We start from the raw sequence: 22499 nt of genomic DNA, 5'->3' as shown, positions 1-22499 counted from the left end.
AGCTGAGCGGTTAATTCAAGGTGTTTTGTTGAAATAGGTATTGATAGGTTCATAAACATACACCGGAAATGAGTGAGAAGCTTCGCCAGGATGCGCTAGCAGCGGATTCTGCAGAGAATAGAAGAGGAATGGCGGCGGCGGCTATTCCGGGGGATGGGGATGAGAGTAGTTCAGGCGGAGGGAGTCCTGGAGAGTTGGTTCATAGAGGGACTCAGGCGACTATGATGTCTGTGAGTCGGGTGAATAACCGGTCGAGTTTCAAGCTGACGACGTCGCAGCTTGGGGAGTTGCACGATCCCAAATCTTTGAGTGCTTTTAATAATATATTTGACAACAAGGAGGAGAACTTGTACGCATATTTGCAGACCGATAAGGATAAGGGGCTCACGATCCAGGATGAGGATATCGAGGGTCTCGAGAGGACACAGGTATATGGGTTGAACAGGCTTCCTACGCGTAAGGGGAAGTCATTTCTACGGCTCGCGTGGGAAGCGTTCAACGATAAGACGATGATTTTGCTTACGGTTGCTGCGGTGATTTCGTTTGCGCTTGGGTTGTACGAGACGCTAGGTCAGCCAGCTGAGTACGATGCCGAGGGGAACAAGAAGGTCAAGGTGGAGTGGGTCGAAGGTGTGGCCATTATGATTGCTGTTGTTGTGGTGGTGTTGGTTGGAGCTGTGAACGATTATCAGAAGGAGATGCAGTTTGCCAAGTTGAACAAGAAGAAGGACGATAGAGAAGTGGTGGTAATACGGAACGGGGACGAGCATCTCATCTCGATCCACGACTTGTTGGTTGGTGATATTGTGTCGTTGCAGACTGGTGATGTGGTGCCTGCTGATGCGATCTTGATTTCCGGGACGTGCGAGTGCGATGAGTCAGCGTTGACGGGTGAGTCGGACACGATCAAGAAGGTGGCCTTGAAGCCAGCTTTGGAGAAGTACAACGAGATATTTGACGTGGACCCCTCGCTCGACGTTGGTAACCGTTACGAGGGCGACAGGATCCCAGACCCGCTCCTCATTTCGGGCTCAAAGCTTTTGTCCGGGCTCGGACACGCTGTTATCACCGCCGTTGGTGTCAACTCTGTGCATGGGAGAACCATGATGGCGTTGAACGTGGAATCGGAGTCCACCCCGTTGCAGGAAAGATTGTCCAATTTGGCGGACAACGTCTCGATTTACGGGTCCATGGCCGCTCTCCTTTTGTTTATTGTGCTTTTCATCAGATTCTTGACATACTTGCCCAGTGGGAAAAAATATAGCGACTTGTCGCCCGCGCAAAAGGGTACCAAGTTTATGCATATTTTCATTACCGCGGTTACTGTGATTGTGGTTGCTGTGCCGGAAGGTCTACCGCTTGCCGTTACATTGGCCTTGGCGTTCGCAACAACTAGAATGACAAAAGACGGTAACTTGGTTAGAGTGCTACGTGCTTGTGAGACAATGGGTTCGGCAACTGCAGTTTGCTCGGATAAGACAGGTACGTTGACGGAAAACAAGATGACCGTCGTCAAGGGTTACATTGGTGATACCACCTTCGACGACACTGTTAACGCAGAAAACAAAGAAGTCGCATCGGATGCAGTGTTCCAGAATGATTGCAACGCAGCTGTTCTGAACGATCTCTTGACTAACATATCTTTGAACTCTACTGCTTTCGAAAACAAGCAAAATAAGGACAACGGCGACCAGGAAGTCACTGAGAACCCTTACCACAAGAGCCGCAAGAGAAGATTCCCATGGAGTCGTAACAACAGGGCCCAGGAGTTGATAGATAATGCTTTGAAAGAAGTTAGCGAACCATTTATTGGTTCAAAGACCGAAACTGCATTGTTGAGTCTTGCGAAGAAATCTTTGGGTATGTCGGACTTGCACAATTTGAGAGACCATCCAGAATCCCTAGGCGTGGAAGAAGTGGTTCAAATTATTCCATTCGAAAGTTCAAGGAAATGGGGTGCCATTGCAGCAAGATTAAAGGACAACGCGGGTTACAGACTTTACGTTAAAGGTGCTGCTGAAATCTTATTGAAGCAGTGTTCTCAGAAGAGAAACTCGGACAACTCTGTTACTCCTATGACTCAAGCTGTTTTTGACGAGTGTGGTAAGCGTATCCAAGACATGGCTTCCCAAGCCCTTAGAACGATCTCTTTGGCTCACAAAGACTTTACGCAATGGCCTCCAAAGGAATTCACAGATAGCGTCGATCCAACTTTGGCCACTCCGGAAATTGTCACAGGTGTGAAGGTAGACCGTAACTCTCCAGAAAAGGACGGATTTGTTCTTGACGCGATGGTTGCGCTCCAAGATCCTCTACGTGCTGGTGTAAAAGAATCTGTTGAACAGTGTCAAAGAGCCGGTGTTACTGTCCGTATGGTTACCGGTGATAATATTTTGACTGCAAGAGCCATTTCCAGAAACTGTAGCATTCTTTCAGAAGAAGAATTCAACGATCCAGAATGTGCCATGGAAGGTCCAGAGTTCCGGAAAATGCCTTACAAGAAGATGTTGCGTGTTGTTCCAAAACTAAGGGTCTTGGCTAGATCATCACCAGAGGATAAGAGAATATTGGTGGAAACTTTGAAGAAGATGGGTGAGGTTGTTGCTGTTACTGGTGATGGTACCAACGATGCCCCAGCTTTGAAGTTAGCAGATGTTGGTTTCTCCATGGGTATTGCTGGTACTGAAGTTGCCAGAGAAGCTTCCGATATCATCTTGATGACCGATGACTTCTCAGCTATTGTCAATGCCATCAAATGGGGTAGATGTGTTGCCGTCTCGATCAAGAAGTTTATCCAATTCCAACTTACCGTTAACATTACTGCTGTTATCTTGACTTTTGTTTCTGCTGTTGCTTCTTCTGAAGAAGCTTCCGTGTTGACTGCAGTGCAGTTGCTATGGGTTAACTTGATTATGGATACTTTGGCCGCTTTAGCTCTTGCTACAGATAAACCAGATGAATTTATCTTGGACAGAAAACCAAAAGGTAGAGATGCTCCATTGATTGCTGTGTCTACTTGGAAGATGATTTTGGGTCAAGCCACTTTACAACTTACTGTTACGTTTGTCTTGCATTTCCGTGGTAAACATATTTTCTTCCCTCATCACGATAAGATTACTGGCCATCAACAAGAACAATTAGACGCCATGACATTTAACACATTTGTGTGGCTACAATTCTTCAAGTTGATTGTGACCAGAAAGCTCGATGAGGCAGACGGTATTAAATCATTCAGAGAAAGATTAACTGCTAACAATTTGAACTTCTTCCAACACTTGTTCAGAAACTATTATTTCTTGGCCATTGCAGTTCTAATTGGTGCTTTCCAAATTTTGATTATGTTTGTTGGTGGTGCAGCTTTCTCTATTGCCAGACAAACACCTGCAATGTGGGCTACGGCTATCATTTGTGGTCTCTTATCTCTACCTGCAGGTGCATTTATAAGAGCATGTCCAGACGAATGGGCTCTAGCTATCTACCCAAGAAGAATTGTTCGTCCAATCCTTTACGTTATTGGTCTTGAGTTCATCTTTAACAGAAACAAGAACAAGAAGAGAGATGACCACGAAGAAGATGAAGAAGCTTCGCTTTTGGTAGACCACAGTGATGAACAAGGTCTTGTTGAAACAAGCGCTTTTAGACGTGCCAAGTCTGAAATGCTAACTCACAAGGAACATCCACACAGCTCGGAATCTTCCAAGTTCAATCCATTCTCTGTTATCAAGAGATGGAGAAATTCTACCGAAGAGGATAACGAATCCGATGATGACCACTCATTAATTGCTTCGGTAACTATGGTGCCTACCCTTGTGGGAGGCGCAGTCGGTGGATTTTCTCATATTACGGATGCCCATAAGAGTGATTCTACTAAAGAGGAAAAAACTACAGACTGAGCTGAGCTGAGCTGGGCCTGGACTATATATATATGCACACAGACGTTTCTAAAAACTAACAAAAGAGTAAAAAAAAGAAGAAGATTACCTAGGAATATGCCGATTCATAATTACAAATGGAGGGTTGATGTCCATGTAAATATTATCATATTCTGTTTATTGTATACAATACCACTGAGAAAAACAACTGGATTGTGCAACGCTTTGTTTTATAGAGATTTTAACTAATACATTATTGATAATCCTTTATTTATTCTACTTTTACTTTTACTTTTACTTTTACTTTTATTATCCGTTCACCAAATATTACATTTACAATTCATCCGCAGATTGTATGCTATTCAAATATGCATCCCTTTCTTTTTGAATAGCTTGTGCAAACTCTGAATAAGGCACATAGAATTTGGGGAGTCCCTTAAGCATTTGTTTCAACTCTATAAAGTCCCCTATCTTCCGTAATAACTCGGTAGGTTCTTTCACTGGCTTAGCCAATGTACTAGTAATCGTCTCTTGTAAAGTTGCGAGCGCAAGATTGAATTCCTCCACAGTTATATGTTGCAACTTTTCTTGATCATCCTGTATAGATATCTCCATTATAGTCTTCAAAGTATCAAATGATCTTTTTACCTTTAGCAAAGAATTTTTGGCTAGCATGAGTTTAGATAGGGTTTCTGTGACGGAATTACTGGATTCATATTTGACATTCAATGCTTCCAATTGTTCTTCTATATTCTTAACATCGGCCTCTAGTAAACTAACACTGTTAGCCAACGTGTCCAAATAGTACTCCAACTTTGTAGTGCCCTTTTGGTCTGTACTTGGAGTGTAAAGTATAAGTTCTGCTGGTTTTTCAAGCCTATGAATGGTAGATTCTAGCTCTCTAGTAACATGGCCACTGTAAAAATCCATTCTCGAGAGCAGACTAGAGCTTGTAGTCTTGATTTCGTCCAACTGGTTTATCTGAAACGATGATAATAGTATGTCCACATAAGCTTGGGGAACAAAGTCTTCATCAAAGAACATATTTAGCAAGGCATCATTGGAATTGGATGTTTTCGTACTGGTATTCGCACTACCACTCATGATTATAATCTTACAGGACCGTCAGTCTTTTCCATTCGAACGTATCGTAGACACCTTTCGCTAATTGTAGTATTAGTTGCATATATATATGTATGTATAATAATTGTAGATCGTTTGGATCTTTTCAAAGATATTTTTCATACGTATATTTCAATATTTACTGACATTATAAGGCTAGTCAGTAGTAGTAAGTCAAATTTAAAAAATGGAAAACGGATACGTTTGATACCTGGATGGAGTCGCTTGCCCTTCGGCAAACTATTAGCTCGTATATTACGTTTTTAATTTATATATATTTATATATATATAAATCTACATACCGAAATCAAATATCGGTTAGAATTTCAACATAGTGCCGTTGTTGCCTACGCACCACAGATCTTGGTAAGACTCATTTATGCAGAAATCGGTTATATCTTCGTAAGGCCTGATGAAATTGACAAGCTTACCAGTCTTGAATTCGCCATCAACCACAGGCAAACTGAAAAAGTATTGTATGCCACTGGAAACGTGCAATAAATTATTTGCAAGGAAGATCTTCGTGATTGGAACTCCGCTATTTACTTCTAAGTGGTCTATGGGCTCAGAAGTGTTACGAGTATCCCATGAGTAAATGCTGCCATCAGAGTGACCAGCCCACAAATAATGACTGTTGTCCCCACTGCTTGATTGAGCCAACGTCACGCAACTCGACCCATTAACCGATGGTATCTCAAGCACTTTCTTTCTATTGTAGAGATCATGGAACGTGATAGCACCAGAATCATGTCCCGAAAATACAGCCTTCCCCTCTGTATTATATTCATTTGTCCTATCTATCGATAACGACGATGATGCACTGGCCGTGTAGTTGGACAAAGCTACACAATTGATACCATCACCAGCATCCGAGCCCATCGAGAACACGCAACTAGCAGTGGAACACTCCCAAAGCTTGAGGCAACCATCCGAACTGCCAGACACAAAATTACGGCCCCTATCTACCATGGCAAAATCATTAACTGGCCGCGTATGCCCAACAAACGTCCTTAACTCAGTACCGTTGTTGGCGTCCCATATCTTAAGCCTCATGTCTATACCACTGCTCAAAAACCCGTGTCCATTGGGGAAAAATCGAACCTTGCTAACATGACTTGCGTGCCCCTGCTCTATCCTAAACTTCTCCTCCATTGGGCCATTGCGACTCCCTCGAAGCACATATATGCTTCCCTCAGAATCGGCACAAACCACTCGCTCTTCTGGATCAAAAACGTTGGTAATATCCACACTAGTCAAGTCAGGCGAATGACCCTTCTGGAATTCGCATTTCCGCTTGAAATTCTGAAACCTAGCCACAACACTACTACCTGGACCACTCTCTGTCCCATTCGCTACTACTACCTCATATATATTCGACTGAGCCCTCACAACCGAGTACTCATTCCCTTGACAAACACTCTTCCCAAAACTAACCTCGTTTCTCTTGTCCAATTTTACTTCAAATTCTAAATCCAAATTACAATCACCAGATTCCCCATGACCATACTTACTCACCCATATCTTATCACTCTCAACCTTTTCCTCTTTCACATCCTGTACAATATCATCGAATTCACTAGTAATAGTCCACTCATCAACCTTCATCTTGCAACTGCCAACAATAAAAAAAAACCCGTCTCTACCTCTAATATATATGGCTGCACCAACTACTAAGTGACACAAACTCTTTAGCGGCTTGTTGATGTATATAAATCATATAAAGGTTACTTACTTACTTACTTACTTACTTACTTACTTAATACTACTGGAGCAGACATGATGAATATCCAGATATTTCAAAACCACGTGATCTCAAACGTCCACGTGACCAGAAACGCGTAAACACGAAAGCAATTTTTTTTATTATTTTATTTTATTTTATTTTATTTTCGTTTTCGTGTTATAATAGGAAAAACAGTTAGGAGACACATTATTTGTAAGTAAACTTCAGTAAACTTGAGTAAACTTGCAAGAAGTATTCGTTTAAAAGGGCTATAGGAGCTTTGTTTTATCAGTAGAATCTAGCTGAGTAACATTGAAAAGTTACTGATTTGTGAAAAAGACAGGATCCACTCGAAAACGTGCGTTTTTTACTGTATAAAAGATGGGTGTTCAACTATTAGAAGGGGATCTTTTGGATATATTCCGTATTCCAGAGAGATACAACAATCCAGTGGGCGGTATATACCAGGTAGTGCAAACCAAGAAGGGTGAGACTAATGCGAAGAAAAATTTGATATTAATTAACGATGGAAAATACCATGTTAAGGCGCTATTAAGGAACAAGGCAGCGGAAACGGCGCAACAAGCGGAACTTGAAAGAGGGGATGTGTTCAAAGTTTTGAGTGCAGAATGTGCAGTTATCAAGGAAAAGAAGAAGTTTGTGTTGCTAGTTGATGAGATCGAGATTTTGAGTCGTGGGTTAGATCTTTTCAACTCGTCTACTGAATTTGTGGATGCGTATTTGGCTGAACATATGAACGAATTGGTTACATTGACTGAGAATGGTGCTACGCCTTCTGAAGCGGCATCTGCTACATCTTCTATGAGTTCGAAGGTTGCACCTACGAGTACTTCGAATATTCCAGCGCCTCAGGCTCGGGCTGTGCCGCAGATGAAGCCTCGTGGTGGCAACGGAAACTCGTCAGCTTCTCAAAGCTCGAGACCGATTTTTGCCATCGAACAAATCTCTCCATACCAGAACAACTGGACAATTAAGGCGAGAGTTTCTTTCAAGGGTGATCTAAAGAAGTGGCAAAACAACAGGGGTGAAGGTTACATTCTAAATGTGAACTTACTAGACTCTTCCGGTGAGATCAGAGCTACGGCATTTAACGATAATGCGGTGAAATTCAACGAGATTTTGCAAGAGGGTAAGGCGTACTTTGTTTCAAAGGCCAGAGTCCAGCCTGCCAAGCCGCAGTTCTCAAACTTGAAGCATCCTTACGAGTTGAGTTTGGAAAGAGACTGTGTTGTGGAGGAATGTATGAATGAGGACGCAAATGACGTTCCAGAGATGCACTTCAACTTTATTAAATTGAACGACGTCAATAATGTGGAGAAAAACACTGCAATTGATGTTGTTGGTATTCTGAAATCTGTGGGCCCACACTTCGAACTTGCAGCCAAGTCCGGTAAGAAATTTGACCGTAGGGACGTTGAATTGGTCGATGACTCAGGTGCCTGTATCTCTTTGGGATTATGGGGAGAACAAGCAATTAAGTTCAACCTACCTGAGGGTTCGGTCGTCGCGTTGAAGGGTGTTCGTGTAACCGATTTTAACGGTAAATCTTTGTCAATGGGGAACACCAGCAGTTTGTTCGCCAACCCTGATATCCAAGAAGCTTACACTTTGAAGGGTTGGTACGACGCAAACGCTTCCAATACCACATTTAAGGCTTTGAAAACCGAAGGTGGTAGCGGAGATTCCTCGAAGTTCATTGCCGAACGTACTACTATCGCAAAGGCAATTGAGTCTAATCTAGGTAGAAGTGAGAAAGGTGATTATTTCAGCGTAAAAGCTGCGATAAGTTTCTTGAAAGTCGATAACTTTGCCTACCCTGCTTGTTTGAACGAGGGGTGTCAGAAGAAGGTTATACTACAGAGTGACAACACTTGGAGATGTGAAAAGTGTGATATGAACCATCCACACCCTAAATACAGATACATGCTAACCATTTCAATTATGGACCAGACGGGCCAAATTTGGTTGACTTTGTTCAATGATCAAGCGGAACAACTTCTTGGTGTATCAGCAAACGAACTCACAGAATTGAAAGAAAGTAATAACCAGGCATTCGTTGCTCTAACGCAAAAAGTTCAAATGAACGAATACGACTTCAGGATCAGAGCACGTGAAGACAACTACAATAACGAAACTAGAATAAGATACACCGTTTCTAATCTACATGAACTCAAATGGAAGGCAGAGGCAGACTTCCTAGCAAATGAGCTATTGAAAGCTCTTTAGAGATCTTAAGCTTTTAATTAACACACCATTCTTTAGATAATTACTATGTTTTATTTTTTCACTTCCAACCCCCCTCCTCTCACTTTATGGTAATATAAACACTTACTATTATTATTGTCTCTATTATTTGTACGTGTATGTATATATAATCAGAATCTCTTAGATTGTTGAGTATTTTTACAGGTCTTGTTCCATATATATAGGTATGTATATAAGTGTCTCTTATCACCTGAGGGTATTGAATGCATTACTTATCAGAGATTCCTGGTAGCCTCTAGCCTTTGGTTTGTCAAAAAGTTTCCAGTATCTCAACGTTTCATCCCCGGCACCTGATACTACAGTAGTGCCGTCCGCTGATAACGTTAGATGTAAAACTCTGAAACTGTGACCTTTCAAAACGGCCATTGGTTCTAGAGTTGGGTAATTCCAAAGTGTTAAGTTATACTTTGAGTATCCATGGGAGGTAATTATCTCGTCTGTATTCTTTGACCAAAGCATATTACACAATTGCGATCCGGTATCCACTTCGTTCAATTTAACAGCTTTTGAAACGCTCCATATCTTCAACTTCTTGTCTGCTGTACCACCGCCAGTAGCTAGGACCCCTCTTGTATGTGGCGACCAAGCCAAAGCCTTCACAGCAGCTGTATGCTCTTCTATAGATAGTAACGGCTGTCGTAGAGTACCATCATAAACGAAAACAGTGTTATCATTGCCCCCGGATGCTAGCTTATTCTCATTAACGTTCCATTTCAAGCCACAAACTTCCTGCGAATGTGTATCGATCTGCTCGAAGAATGGTTCTGGTGCTCGCACATCCCTATGCAGGATTTTTCTATCTCTTGAACCACTGGTCAAGACATGATGATTCCAGCCTAGACATGCGACTCTATCAACGTGCCCGGATAGAGTACGGATACATTTATTCTTCAAAATATCGTAGATTTCGACGATCCCACTTGACAATCCGACAGCAAGGTGTGATCCCGAGTCGACCCAGCTTAAGCTGGTGAAGTCTGTCTCAGATGTAGCCAAATGTGTAACACTATTTGTAGCGTTATCCGAAAGGAAAATCGACTTCCCAAGTGCAACAGCAAGCACATCCGTACTTGACCAATCTATCAAATCATAGTAAAAGTCATCAGCCAAAGAAGGTGCATCAAGCACTCTATATGGTACCTTTGCTATTTCTCTGAATTTTTTACCAGGTGATTGAAGCAACTTTTGAGACTCAGGTCTCATGGGAGACAGCGATTGAAGATACTGATTGAGTCCCAAATCCATATTCGACGAGTGGTTCCTACTATTTTGCGAACGGGATCCATAACTGAATAAACTGACACCCTTTGTCGTGTTTGAAGTTGGCCTTTGTGAATGGTCATTATTTATGAAGCTTGTATTATGACTTCTCCTCGGAGTCGTCGGAAATAGAGGCTCTGAAGTCGTCGTTTGATGCAATTCCTGGTCCTCATCCTCATCAGTATCCCCTTCTCCATCTCTCAGCCCGCTAGGAGGTGTCGAAGGTCTTTCTAAAGATTCAGAGTACTGGATCCTTGATATATTATCACCACTGTTCGAATCCGTATTTATCAGCTCTCCAAAAAGCTCATTCTTTAGCACAATATCAAAAGTGTGATGCGCCTGACGTTCCCTCTCCCACTCAAGACGGTTATCCGACCCACTAGATGGCTTGAAGATCGGTATATTCGGGTTAGATCTAATAGAACTCACTGTATTCAAGTCCATTTCAGTTCTATTCGGTATAAATCGATCCGCAAACGCTGTAGACCCTCCAGATGAAGAAGATCTAGGTCGTCTTACAGGTGAAGCTAGCAGTGATGAGCTTGAAGATGAATTAGATAGCGTAGTCGACGAAGAAGCAGGTCTCTTCACAACCCTACCACTTTGGCCTGGTGCCCGTTTTACTGGAGAAGATGAAGGGGTATTATTCGCGAACGGATTCTGCATCTTGTATACAGACCTCTATTGCTTGTATTATCCACCACAATAGCCTCTAAGGCCCTGAAAACAAATAGCAATAAGCCTGAAGCTAGCTCTCTGTTCTTTATCTTAATACTCTTCTTCTCTTCATTAAAGACCATTTTCCATTTTATTCAGGTTTGGAAAAATTAAGAAACCCCAAATGTTATCAAACAGTTCCATCTCAATAGCGACAGTTTAGAAATTATCTATGTTGCGGATTATATCTGCTACTTATTGGCGTTCTTATACACGCTATAATGACTACCACAATACGAATACACCTGTTTATTATACATGTATAAATATATATTACACCAAGCTAGGCGTTCGTTGCCCAGTTTTGTAGAACCAAAATACCTTCGTAATCGAGAGGAATAACGAATCTTGGAATAGACAAATCGTTACCTCTTACGTCGTACTTCTCTGGCGTACAAAGATCTATGGTAACTTCTTCGGCCTCAGTTAGCGCATGTAAGTTGTTGTCATCGTCCATGATGTCAAATTCGTCCTCTTTCTCCTGGTAGTCTATGTTTTCTTCTACTTCTTCGAAATCTGGCGCAAGAGCGCTCCATTTTGGAGGGATTACAATCGACCACATGTAGACCCAGCCGGATTCGAAGCCGTTACTGGCAATGCGCATATTATAGAAGTTCCAGTCAATATCCAAAAGCTCTTCGTCTGCACCTTCCAGCACCCGTACTAACGATCCGGAGCCCGTTTCCCAGAGGTACAAATCATGTGCCGAAGAACCATGAGCCGTGGCCACCAGGTAGTCACCTGCATGGTTGCTGAAGAATATGGTATTCCATTGGAGTCTATTAATCATGTCCTGGTACTTGTGTTCGAGCTCAAGTGTGACCGAGCAAGGCCCTGTTTCTGATTCTGGATCCATCTGGACCTGAAGTTGGTATTGTCTAATGTTTCTATCGGAACAATTGACAGCACATCTTGTTCCCGACGGCGAAATGATAACTTGCTTGATGTTAGAATTGGCAATCTTCTCTTCGAAACAGCATTGGATGCTTATGTGGTCTTCTGGGCCTTGGTCGTCCTTCTCGCTCTCGCTCTCGTTCTCGTTGTCCGGAGTTTCAAAATCAAACTTAAAACCTTGAATCCATCCCTTCGAAGATCCTGTTATTATAAGCGACTCCACTGTTGGATGTGGGCATGCCACTAGTGTATACCCGTAGTTATTTGTCGAATCTTCATTGCCGCTGCTTTGCAATGCCCAACTATTTAGTAATCCGGACGACTCATCGTACTTCAAAATGAAAGCAGTAGGTTTCTCAACCACACTAACAACACACAGGTTCCATCGCACTATATGGCATGACCATACCGGTCCATCGAACTTGTATTCCTTGAAACATCGGCTGGGTTGCGAAAGGTCCCAGAGCTTGACGTACCAGTCTCTTCCGCTAGACCACAAGTAACGGCCATCATGGGACCACGATACAGATTGAACAGACCTCGTGTGAGCTCCCGAATGAGTTCCTAGCATGGAAATCGGTTTGAGACTATCCATTTCATATATGATGATGGTACCGTTAGAACAGCCCACTGCTAAGTAGTCTCCTCTAGGACTAAACTTCACGCATACTGCTGCCACTGGAACTTCCAACGTATGTGTGAGTTTCTCTGGGTACTCCTTCAATACCCCAAACGGGTCCTGTAGTAAAAGATTCGCCATCAGCTAGCCCTCTATGGAACACCACACAAATTGTACTTATTGGTCGCTTGATTCACTTTCTTGATAGAACTATATGAGATCAAGTCTGAAATAAATCTACATTTTATAACCAATGCACACGTACTCGCAATCGCCCAAAGAATTGCAATATGCCCAACATTTGTGCAATTGATAGAAATCACACACACACGTACACACACCTGACCACGTAGATCATGCAAGAATATACACCTGGAAATCAATAACTCTACACTGATGTATATACCATGACTTTTTGTATATACGTAATAACAATAAAGCTTCTAATTTCAGAGCGCAAGAAAAAAAACAGATACAAGTTTTTACATGTTCCTGAACCCAATGGCCACCAGCCTGATGTTTAAGTGCTCTTTGAACGTGAACTGACAGCAGCTCGCTATGTAATGGTATTGTAAACTTCAAGTTTCCTCTATTTTTACTTAAAATATGGCGATTTTTGGCGATTTTTTTGGCGATTTTTTCTTGTTAAGATATTTTTTTTACAAGCTTTAAAGCTTTAAACTACTGACAGTTAGACAAGTGTTTATAGATCAAGACTGTTTAAGCGTGTTTGCTGGTCATTGAGTGGTCAAAAGGAGGATTAGAGCAAACTCAGAAGCCAAGAAGATGATTTTCCAAGTGCTCTTGCAATTTTTTGTGCTTTTGCAGCTTCCTTTGAATGCATATGCGTTCTATTATTATGGAAACAGTGGGGAACGTAGATGCTTCCACAAGGAATTGACGAAAGGTACTCTTTTGAAAGGTAAGTACAAGCTTAGCGTATACGACAGTTCACAGGACTCTTATGCGCTAACTTATGGTCAAGACTCAAATGTTGTCATCATGGTTGAGGAAGTGTTTGATGACAACCACCGTGTTGTGAACCAAAAGGGCGCTCCAAGTGGTGATTTTACTTTCACAGCATTGCAAAGTGGGGAACACTTGATCTGTTTCCAACCAGCAGTTCGTTCTGGACGTGTCAAGACCATGATGGATATTGAATTCCAAGTTGGTTCTATTTCTGAAATCGATTCGAAGAAGAAGTCTACCATTCAGTCTCTACAGAATAAAGTCCAGGTGTTAATAGAGAAAGCTAATGGTATTAGAAGAGAGCAGGATTTGGTGAGAGAGCGTGAAGCAATGTTTAGAGATGCTTCCGAGTCTGCCAACTCTCGTGCTATGTGGTGGTCTGTTATTTCTTTGATTGTGCTTGGAGGTACTTGTGCATGGCAATTGTCGCATCTACGTACTTTCTTCGTCAAGCAAAAGATTGTGTAAGTATGGTTAGTATATTGACATTTTTGTTACACGAACACGTACAAACTCACATATATGTATATATTCAATAAATATATATATGCATATATATATTCTAAAATGCAAACATCGATTTATATTGCTCTACCTTCCTTTTATCAATTGTGTTTGGGTCGACGTTGCTCTTTGGTGCTTCTCCAAAGGAGAATTGAAGTGCTGGTTTGGTGTGTTTTTCGGAAGCTTCCGTTTCCTTTGGTTTCACTGGCTCAGTTTTGCCAAATGAAAAGGTATGCGATTTCCCATTGGTACTATCAGCCTTAGAAGGGATAGTGCTTTTGGGTAGGCTAGGCATGTTGAAGGGCTCTGGCTTCTGGAAGGTGAAACTGAAATTGCTATTCTTACTGCTGTCATTTCCGAATATCTGGGCTGCTGGTTGTGGCTTTGATTCGGGCTGTTTTTCGTCAGCTGGTTTGACCGGAGATTTCTCAGCGGTCACTGCCTGTCTCAATGATGATGAAATGACTGGCTTATACTGGCTGGAACCATTCGCATTTGTGTTTGTGGTGTTGTTAGCTCCATCCGTCGTCTTGGAGGATTCTTTCTCTAAAGATATACTAGTGGTATTTTGTGGTTGTGATGATGAGTTAAGGCTCAATGAAGGCTGGGGATCTGTGATATTGCTGCCTGTAGACTTCGCTGGGGTACTTGGAGGATGTGACGAGGATGTTTCGGACGGTTTGGTTTTACGAACTCTTGCAACATGCGACGCATATGGGTTCGCGATTGACGAGGCTACAGACACATTCGTAGTCTGGGCATTCTTGGCACTGTCTCCATCGAGTATCGACATTAGGGCAGATGCTGTATTACTTAGTTTCTTAGGTTGTTGAGCTCTGTTCCTAGTAACCTTGTTTTTCGTTTCGATGGGTTGCGATAGAGAAGTATTCGAATCTTTATCCTTACTTGGTAGACTTCCAGCACTGTACTTGTAAACAGTGGTTCTATATGGCGAAGGGACCTTAGAGTAGTCAAAGATACGCCTTGTCACGGATGATCTAGTACTTCTTATAGAGTGATTTCCCTGTGAAGTATCTTCAAATCTTGGTGTATATGATGTTGCTCTTAAAGGTGTAGCTATGGATTCAGATGTCGTTCTTAAAATCTTGCTAGTTGGAGCATGTTTGGATTCACTAATAATCCTACTGCCGTACGGAGTGGATGATACAGACCGGCTTTTCTTCATTAACGAAATAACACCTTCCATTTCCATCTCCGTTAATGGACGATCACCCTTTTCTTTGAAGAATGAAGCAAGTTTTGCATTCGAGACATTTGGATCCTCTTCTTCTTCATTTTCTTCATTGTTTAATCCATCAAACGTACTGTTTGCCGTGGTGTGACTGCTCAGCACACGGGACAAGATAGCACTGCTTTCTGCCGCTACGTTTGAATCATAAAAACCTCCAGGTACGTGGAACGAAGATTCAGAACGTCTGGTTTTATTAGAGGTTGATTGAGTGTCACTTTTGGCCTCCTTGTCCTGTCCTTGTTGATTCTGGAAGAAGGATTTAATCTTGTTAAAGAACGAAGGTTTCTATAATGAAATCATCTCCAAAATAAATGAGAATACAATAAGTCTGTTAGTAAATGGTAAAAGACAATACCAGAAAGATTTTTTGAATTATCAATAACAACCCTTGACCAAGCTTGTTCAATTGAATGTACTGATAATTCGTTGTTTTTTAAAGACAGCATTTGGATTGCTTATAGAAAACATACCCTTGTGTTTCTTGTAACAATGGAATTGGATGGCTTCTTATAAGGAGCTATTGAGTTCCGTACAATGTACGATTTCCTATTACTCGACATTGCCAAATGATGTGTGATCCTTTGAAGTGCCCTTCGTGACAACCTAGGCTGAAACCTTCGAAAGCTCAAGTGTTTCAATGTTGTTGAAGACTTGCTGGTTATTATTTTGATATAATTTTGATATCTTAATTTTTTTTTTATTATTATTTTATTTTTCTTTTGCTTCATTTGAAATTGTATATTAGCGAAAAAGTCTGTTAAGGTTAGGGAACAACAGGTCGACATGATAATATTAGTGTGTAACAAAGTTAATGGTAAAAGGCATATATTAAAAATAGGATACATACTATAACGATATATTCTATGAAAATATGAAATTCATCCGACAGCAAAGTACCAGCCGTCACACACCATGTAACCATTGAACTTGATTGAAGATACTAACCGCGTATCCGTCAGCCATTGTAAAACTTCGGCTACTTCTCTGGGAGATAGTAATATCGAAAGTTTATCGGCTAGACAATCTGCTGTCACACCTGGATGGAATAGTATTTCTTTGAGAATTAAACTCACTACAGACTTCCAGACATGCTCACGTATTTGAGAGTTTCCGTCTATCCATAGACGTGAGAAGGCTTTTCCAACAGGCACATTTGCTTTCTTAATTTTCTTATCTTTAATCTGGCCTGGACTGTAGAACGCTAGAGGTGGGGTGAGTGCACGTACTTCATATTGTCTTGTAGTATAATACATTTTTTTATGTTGCACTTCTAGTGGCACAACTTCGCTTTTGATTCCGTAATTTTCTATCAAATCTAGTAAAACACACGGCACATGGCGTAAAGGCTCTTCGCTTATTATGAGAGCGTTCTTATTATTGAATATTTCAATTGCTTTAGTTCTGCAGGCGGATGCTTCTTGTAGGAAAGAGGTATCGCCTTGGTACTTTAAGAGATCATAACCCCTTTCTGTTAGTTGCAATTTGGAGGAATCCATAAACGTAACCAGTCTTTCTTTAGCCATATCCAAGATAACCTTGTCAACTTGCTCATGATTGAATCCCTGTAAGACATTAACATCGATAGGTTCTGCAGATGTTTTCTCAAATAGCATAGACCTGACAATAGTTCTGATTTCATCCTCGGTAGTTTTTTCTTTTCTTGAAGCATCAATTGTGATGGAATACTTTTTGTTGAGGAGGAAATTCTCCCGTTGAATCATGGAAGACATTGCAACACCCCTGCCCTTTACATCCGTTCCTGATCTCCCAGATATAGGAACAAATGTATATTTTGAGCGGTTGACGGAATAATCCTTGTATAGTTTAATGAAATGTGTTGACGTTTCTTTGGTATTTAGCCATAGATTAATCAACTTAATGAGGTTCAACTGTTCAGCATCCGCAATTGTGGCCCTTTCATCTTTAACAGCATCAACCATGATCTTACGCCACTTTTCCATTAATGCTCTCCATCCGGATTCCCCCATTCGCACTCTTCTTATTCTCCATTGCTTCTTTAAACTCTCAAGAGCGTTATGAGGGAAGATCTTCGTTATCTCGTCCCAGAGAATTTGACCTTTAATACTCTTAGTAATGACTACTGCGTATATCAATGCCTTCATACCTTCCTTAGTGCCAGAATGGAAGTTTGAACGAATATTACTAGGACTTTCAACCTTTTCTTTCTCCTTCTTTTCTGTAGCTTTAGTGGTGTTTTTGGGTTTTGCCTTCTTTCTGAGTTTCTTTGTTGCTGTTGGGGCATCGCTTATAACATCCGGAGTAGTGTTATCTGGTTGGCTCTTTCTAGACTTTCTTTCAAACTCTTTAATTCTTTTGGCAGCCTTTGCGGACCTATGGAAACGGTCTTTTTCCGTTTGATCAAAGAAATAAATGTCTTCTTTACATACAACCTCTGCATTGAACCTTCCTCTCGTATCTTTGGAATGAACCAAATAATCATTTATCTTTTCATCGGAAGTATCTGGCAAACACAATAGACGCCTTTTGGTATTTGGATCTTCGATTATTTTAAGTTTTCCGGACTCTACTAGGATCTCAGATTCTTTTTTAAGTGTTTTCTTATCTAAGATCATATCTGTACCCATGTGCTTAGAAATTGAATCATATAGTTGATCTCCAATATATCTCACGCCGCCACTTTCCCTTAAAACTGTAAGTAGAGCTTTTTGTCTTTGAATAGATTTTAATGAGCTCCCTGTAAATCCATTGACAGTGATGCTGGCAGGAGCATTCTTTAATGCGGGAACTTCAATGTGCTCTTCCTTCATCTGTGACGTAAGTTCTGGAACTTTAATACGTTTAGGCTTCTCTTCAGTGTCTGGTAGAGTAACTCTTTTTCTTCCTCTTACTGAAGTTTTTGAGCTGGCCGGGATATCTAATTCTCCATGCCAAAAGAAAATATCCTTTTCTCCATCATTCATGTATCTCAAAGAAGCATTTAGAGGAACAAAATTCATTTTACTTAGCTCTTCCAATGTATACGGCTGTTCTTCAATCTCTGGTAAATCACCTTCATTGTATTCAGATTCTTGGTCTGTTAGTTTAGCAAAGTTCTTTTTAGTGAATATTCTATGAAACTTCTTCTTTCCTTCAAAATCATATATCTTAACTAAACCAATACCATCGTCAGACGAGAACTTCGATGATTTTTGACTAGTTCCCTCAATGAAATATTCCGTATTTTTAGAGAAGCACCTTTTATAGCCTGGACCTACAAAGTTGGAAATTAACTCTAGCGTTGATATACCTGATAGTCCTGCTTTATCAGCCATTGAATATATTTGAGTTTGTAGCGGGTAGAATCTGTTTATCGTAAACTCTTTCTTTTCTGCAGAACTATCTTGTATTACTAAATTAGAGTCTTGTAATATATTAGTTGCATTGACCTTGTCAAAACCCTCAATCAAATCTTCATCATCAATGGTTGCCCTTTCCGTGTCATCGGCCGCCATATCCTGTTCTTCGCCGTTCAAACCATCTTCATCATCTTCATCAGCGCTTTCATCTTCAAAAACGTTATTGCTACTTATGTCTTCCGCAACATACGATTTAACAAATTGGACACAACGTATCTTGACAGAAGGGTTCGCGGGGGATACGACAATAACCTTACGAAGATATCCCTGCTGATCTAGCCAAGAGATTGCAGATGTAAAAGCTTTGGAAAGTCTCTTCTCTTTATCAAATCCCATTTCCCGCTTTAAGTCAATTACCTGACGGACCCCATTCTTTGAGTCTTTCACTATCTGCACAATGTCAGGTAAATGCTGCTTAATGTTGATGTACGGCTTCTTTGGTTTCTCTCTAACAAAACGATTTAACGTCAATGATTTTACCAGGTGGCCCTTATAGACTAACTGGGTCATTGTAACCAAATGCGAAAACTTCTTAATTCTACCAGTGACACTTCTGGGATCCTGGCCAGTATTGCGAGCCAATTCCATAGTATTTATTCCCTTTTCCTTGGCAGCTGCAACTTCCAATAACAAATCAAAAGCGAATCCGACAACAGAAGCCTCCTTCTTAGAATGGCCAGTTAAAGTCAACCAAAGCTTATCATCAGTTATCCCAATCTGAACGTTAGTTGCATTACTGATCATCTGTTCATAAGTTAGTGATTTGGAATCAACTGGCTTCCCCGAAACTAGCACTACTGTGTCAGGATGCGCCAAAATATTGTTCAACGTGAAACTCTTCATATAATCATCACTTAAATCAATATAATCAGAAGCTATTTCCCAAAGTTCACCTAGTGTAATCTTACCCTTTCTATACGAGATTTCATCAATTACAATTTGTATTAGCTGATCTGGTGAAAGAACTGAGTCTGCAGTCATCTTCTAGAAACTTGCTATACTATTATGATTACTATCCTATTTTAATGTCTCCAGTTTTAAGTTATTATTCTCCCAATTTTTTTTAGAATTCATATGAGTTCTCAAATACTATTATCCAAATCTGCTATTAACTTATTTGAATTAACTCGACCATAGAACTGTTTATATGTGAAATGTCCCCTTTTTCTTTAACAGAATTGTGTATTATTTTGTATTCATTGTTTATTATTTATTTGTTGTATGTTTTGTTAAATACCGAGTCTCTCTCTGAAATAAAAAAAAAAAAAAACATTAAAATTAAAACCTTTCATATATCCCGATGAACCATTGATAGAGAAACTACTCTTTCTATTGTATTATTTTATAATGGTTGGATTTTTCCTATTAAAACTTCTGAAAGACAAGTGATAGTGCTGTACCACGCATATTGGTGAAAGTCGTTAGAACCGTCTTCGAGACTTAGGTCACAAGCTGTTTTTTTTCTCTTCCTCTTACTCTTACTCTTTTCTCTAGGACTAAACAGTGTCTTTTTAGTAAATTATGTCGGATTCTGAATCAGATAATGAACTTCAACTATCAGCTCATGCTCTTGCTGCATTGCAGGAGTTCAAGAGTGAGGAGCAGAAGCGGGAGGAAGAGTTCCAAAGGCTGCTAAATAAGGCCGATGAAGACTTCGAAAGAAAGAAAAGAGAGGAAGGTATGCGTCTCTTCAAAGAAGACTGGCAACTTTCCCAGTTTTGGTATGACGAAGCAACTGCTGATCTACTTGCAGATGCATTGTTAGACGGTGCTGATGAAGACACTGTCATTGCCATTGTCAGTGCGCCATCTGTGTACGCTGCTATTTTGAGGAAACCGGAGTCCGAAATTCCAACGAAGCATATCTACTTGTTTGAGTACGACAAAAGATTTGCCTTATTAGCAGGTGAGGACCACTTTTATTACTATGACTTTGCACATCCTTTAGATATCGATGAAAAGTTGCTTGGAAAGATTAACAGATTGCTCATCGATCCACCATTTTTGAACGAACATTGTCAAACCAACTTTTCGATCACTGCTAAGGCGCTTCTCGCTCCAAACAATGGTGAAAAGACTTCGAAGGGTGTTGAAAAGCACAGAATCATTACTAGTACCGGGGAAAGAATGAGAGATATAGTGGCTAAGATTTATCCTGGGACCAAAATGACAACATTTTACCCTGGCCATGCTAACGGTTTGAGTAACGAGTTCAGATGTTATGCTAACTTTGAGTGGTCTAAGTGGACCTTCTCTACGGAACCATAAGGGAAAATGTATAAGCTATTCATTATAAATCTCTTCCTATAAAATAATTAATATCTGCAACCAATAACTCTTTATTTAGTGCTTTTTTGTAAGATTTTTACCCTTGACAATAGGCGCATAATTCTTTTGCGTCAGTAAAATCGTGAAGTAAAGTGACACATCAGAACAAGCATATAAGATGACAACGACGTGAAGTTATAATTATTTAAAAGACAATTATATATATTCTTCCTGTTCACCATAAATCATCAACGTGTATTACGGGGGAGTTCTGTTTTCTTCCTTGACCAATTTTTAGTTTGTGTCAAAATAAGGTCCTAATAGGTTTATGGCATCGCCATGGTCATAAAATCTGAAAAGCTAATTATGAATGTTCCTCTTGAACACCAAAATGAAGATATTTGTGAGTCTGGAGATGAACAAAAGTTAATAAAAAGGAAAAGAGATAGATTCAAACAACTCATAGGTAAATCTAATGACAGATTTGCGCTCAAGATACAAAGATTTAAACAAAAGTTCCACGAAAATTCAGGCCATAACAAAAAGGTGGATGCGGCTTCACAAGTAGTAGTAAACTATGGAACTAGTCCCAATTCTCTGAGTAACCAAAATCAGCTCAAACTTAGTGTTACTGAAGGGAAATTTAGATCGCATATTTTGCACAGATGGTTTAATTCGAAGAGCTGTCCAAAGAGTGAAATTGATGAAATTGTGTCGAATAAAAATAAACCGCGTGTATCCAAGGCAAGCGTTTTCAGCGCTACATTATATGATGGAACCTTAATCATCGAGAGTCAAAATAGCAGCAAGAATTTTAAAGAAGTTAACCCAATACCATGGGAATCGGTTCAACGTAAACAAAAAGTGAGTGCTACACAATCTTCGTCAGATTTGAATAAAAATGCTTTTGTGAATCTCCAATATGATAAGCATCCAGCAGAGAAATCACGTTTGACAATGGAAGGTTCCTTGCTTACTATCGATAATACCCGAGAGTGCTCCAGTTCTTATACTGTTACACTGTCATCGACGTTCCTAAATCGCCTCAAACAAGATTGTAGTAAAATATCTAGTAGGCGTGAACTACTTTTAGGATCTGAAGATGAGGAATTGAGCGTCGATTGTTCTTGCGTTGATCGGAGTTTGTTAACTGATTCCTTCTGTCAGACCAAAGAAAACTCGATTCAAATGGAAACATCAGATAATCACCAATGCTCTCATTTACTAAAAAATAATGAACTTGCAGAATGTTCAAAGTCAACGTCGGAGGAGCTTTTGTCAACTAGAAACGAAAACACGAGAACAGTAACGCGCAGAATAGCAATGACTCGTATTTGCGATCTATAATTCTTTAACTGTGTCAGTTCAATCATTAACTACTTATTTTTTTTAATGATCTATTTCCTCTCTAATATAGTTACTTAAAGTTAAAAGCCTGGGACACACAAGGGTTTCATTCGATTTACAGTGTTATTCTGGGATTATTTGTAGTTTTAACGGAATGACATTAAAAGTCATGAGGATATTATATTGTTGGTATATCATCAAATTGCGAGGTAAGGCATTAAAATTATTTCAATTTTTATAAGTCATTTCAAAAAATAAATATTAAACAATATACTAAGATGAAATT

At 40.3% G+C, this 22499-nt stretch overlaps 11 protein-coding genes across 11 annotated transcripts; 5 read left to right on the top strand and 6 right to left on the bottom strand.

Annotated features, from left to right (window-relative positions):
- Nucleotides 1-68: 68 nt before the first annotated feature.
- Nucleotides 69-3893, top strand: PMC1 (calcium-transporting ATPase PMC1; the record flags this gene model as incomplete). The annotated part of the gene is made up of 1 exon (XM_022821518.1): nucleotides 69-3893. The coding sequence occupies one exon, from the start codon at nucleotides 69-71 to the stop codon at nucleotides 3891-3893; it is 3825 nt and encodes a 1274-aa protein (XP_022673973.1).
- Nucleotides 3894-4205: 312 nt separating this feature from the next.
- Nucleotides 4206-4976, bottom strand: COG7 (Golgi transport complex subunit COG7; the record flags this gene model as incomplete). Its single annotated transcript, XM_022821507.1, has 1 exon — nucleotides 4206-4976. One exon carries the CDS (start codon nucleotides 4974-4976, stop codon nucleotides 4206-4208), a length of 771 nt encoding a protein of 256 aa, XP_022673972.1.
- A 336-nt stretch (nucleotides 4977-5312) lies between these two features.
- RPN14 (Rpn14p) lies at nucleotides 5313-6599 on the bottom strand (the record flags this gene model as incomplete). Its single annotated transcript, XM_022821496.1, has 1 exon — nucleotides 5313-6599. One exon carries the CDS (start codon nucleotides 6597-6599, stop codon nucleotides 5313-5315), a length of 1287 nt encoding a protein of 428 aa, XP_022673971.1.
- A 499-nt stretch (nucleotides 6600-7098) lies between these two features.
- RFA1 (replication factor A subunit protein RFA1) lies at nucleotides 7099-8964 on the top strand (the record flags this gene model as incomplete). Its single annotated transcript, XM_022821485.1, has 1 exon — nucleotides 7099-8964. One exon carries the CDS (start codon nucleotides 7099-7101, stop codon nucleotides 8962-8964), a length of 1866 nt encoding a protein of 621 aa, XP_022673970.1.
- Nucleotides 8965-9189: 225 nt separating this feature from the next.
- On the bottom strand, nucleotides 9190-10932 carry CDH1 (Cdh1p; the record flags this gene model as incomplete). Its single annotated transcript, XM_022821474.1, has 1 exon — nucleotides 9190-10932. The coding sequence occupies one exon, from the start codon at nucleotides 10930-10932 to the stop codon at nucleotides 9190-9192; it is 1743 nt and encodes a 580-aa protein (XP_022673969.1).
- A 334-nt stretch (nucleotides 10933-11266) lies between these two features.
- On the bottom strand, nucleotides 11267-12637 carry SWD1 (COMPASS subunit protein SWD1; the record flags this gene model as incomplete). The annotated part of the gene is made up of 1 exon (XM_022821462.1): nucleotides 11267-12637. The coding sequence occupies one exon, from the start codon at nucleotides 12635-12637 to the stop codon at nucleotides 11267-11269; it is 1371 nt and encodes a 456-aa protein (XP_022673968.1).
- A 645-nt stretch (nucleotides 12638-13282) lies between these two features.
- ERP1 (emp24/gp25L/p24 family protein) lies at nucleotides 13283-13933 on the top strand (the record flags this gene model as incomplete). Its single annotated transcript, XM_022821451.1, has 1 exon — nucleotides 13283-13933. One exon carries the CDS (start codon nucleotides 13283-13285, stop codon nucleotides 13931-13933), a length of 651 nt encoding a protein of 216 aa, XP_022673967.1.
- Nucleotides 13934-14027: 94 nt separating this feature from the next.
- Nucleotides 14028-16143, bottom strand: NUP60 (FG-nucleoporin NUP60; the record flags this gene model as incomplete). Its single annotated transcript, XM_022821440.1, has 2 exons — nucleotides 14028-15506; nucleotides 16069-16143. 2 exons carry the CDS (start codon nucleotides 16141-16143, stop codon nucleotides 14028-14030), a joined length of 1554 nt encoding a protein of 517 aa, XP_022673966.1.
- On the bottom strand, nucleotides 16100-19579 carry TFC3 (transcription factor TFIIIC subunit TFC3; the record flags this gene model as incomplete). The annotated part of the gene is made up of 1 exon (XM_022821429.1): nucleotides 16100-19579. The coding sequence occupies one exon, from the start codon at nucleotides 19577-19579 to the stop codon at nucleotides 16100-16102; it is 3480 nt and encodes a 1159-aa protein (XP_022673965.1).
- A 540-nt stretch (nucleotides 19580-20119) lies between these two features.
- On the top strand, nucleotides 20120-20866 carry EFM5 (protein-lysine N-methyltransferase; the record flags this gene model as incomplete). Its single annotated transcript, XM_022821418.1, has 1 exon — nucleotides 20120-20866. One exon carries the CDS (start codon nucleotides 20120-20122, stop codon nucleotides 20864-20866), a length of 747 nt encoding a protein of 248 aa, XP_022673964.1.
- Nucleotides 20867-21205: 339 nt separating this feature from the next.
- On the top strand, nucleotides 21206-22213 carry KLMA_10443 (uncharacterized protein; the record flags this gene model as incomplete). Its single annotated transcript, XM_022821407.1, has 1 exon — nucleotides 21206-22213. The coding sequence occupies one exon, from the start codon at nucleotides 21206-21208 to the stop codon at nucleotides 22211-22213; it is 1008 nt and encodes a 335-aa protein (XP_022673963.1).
- Nucleotides 22214-22499: the final 286 nt, after the last annotated feature.

The sequence above is a fragment of the Kluyveromyces marxianus genome, chromosome 1 (genome assembly GCF_001417885.1).
Source record: "Kluyveromyces marxianus DMKU3-1042 DNA, complete genome, chromosome 1".
Lineage (NCBI taxonomy): Eukaryota > Fungi > Ascomycota > Saccharomycetes > Saccharomycetales > Saccharomycetaceae > Kluyveromyces > Kluyveromyces marxianus.
Note: the sequence above shows the minus strand (reverse complement) of the source record. Positions and strands in the feature narration are given on the sequence as shown.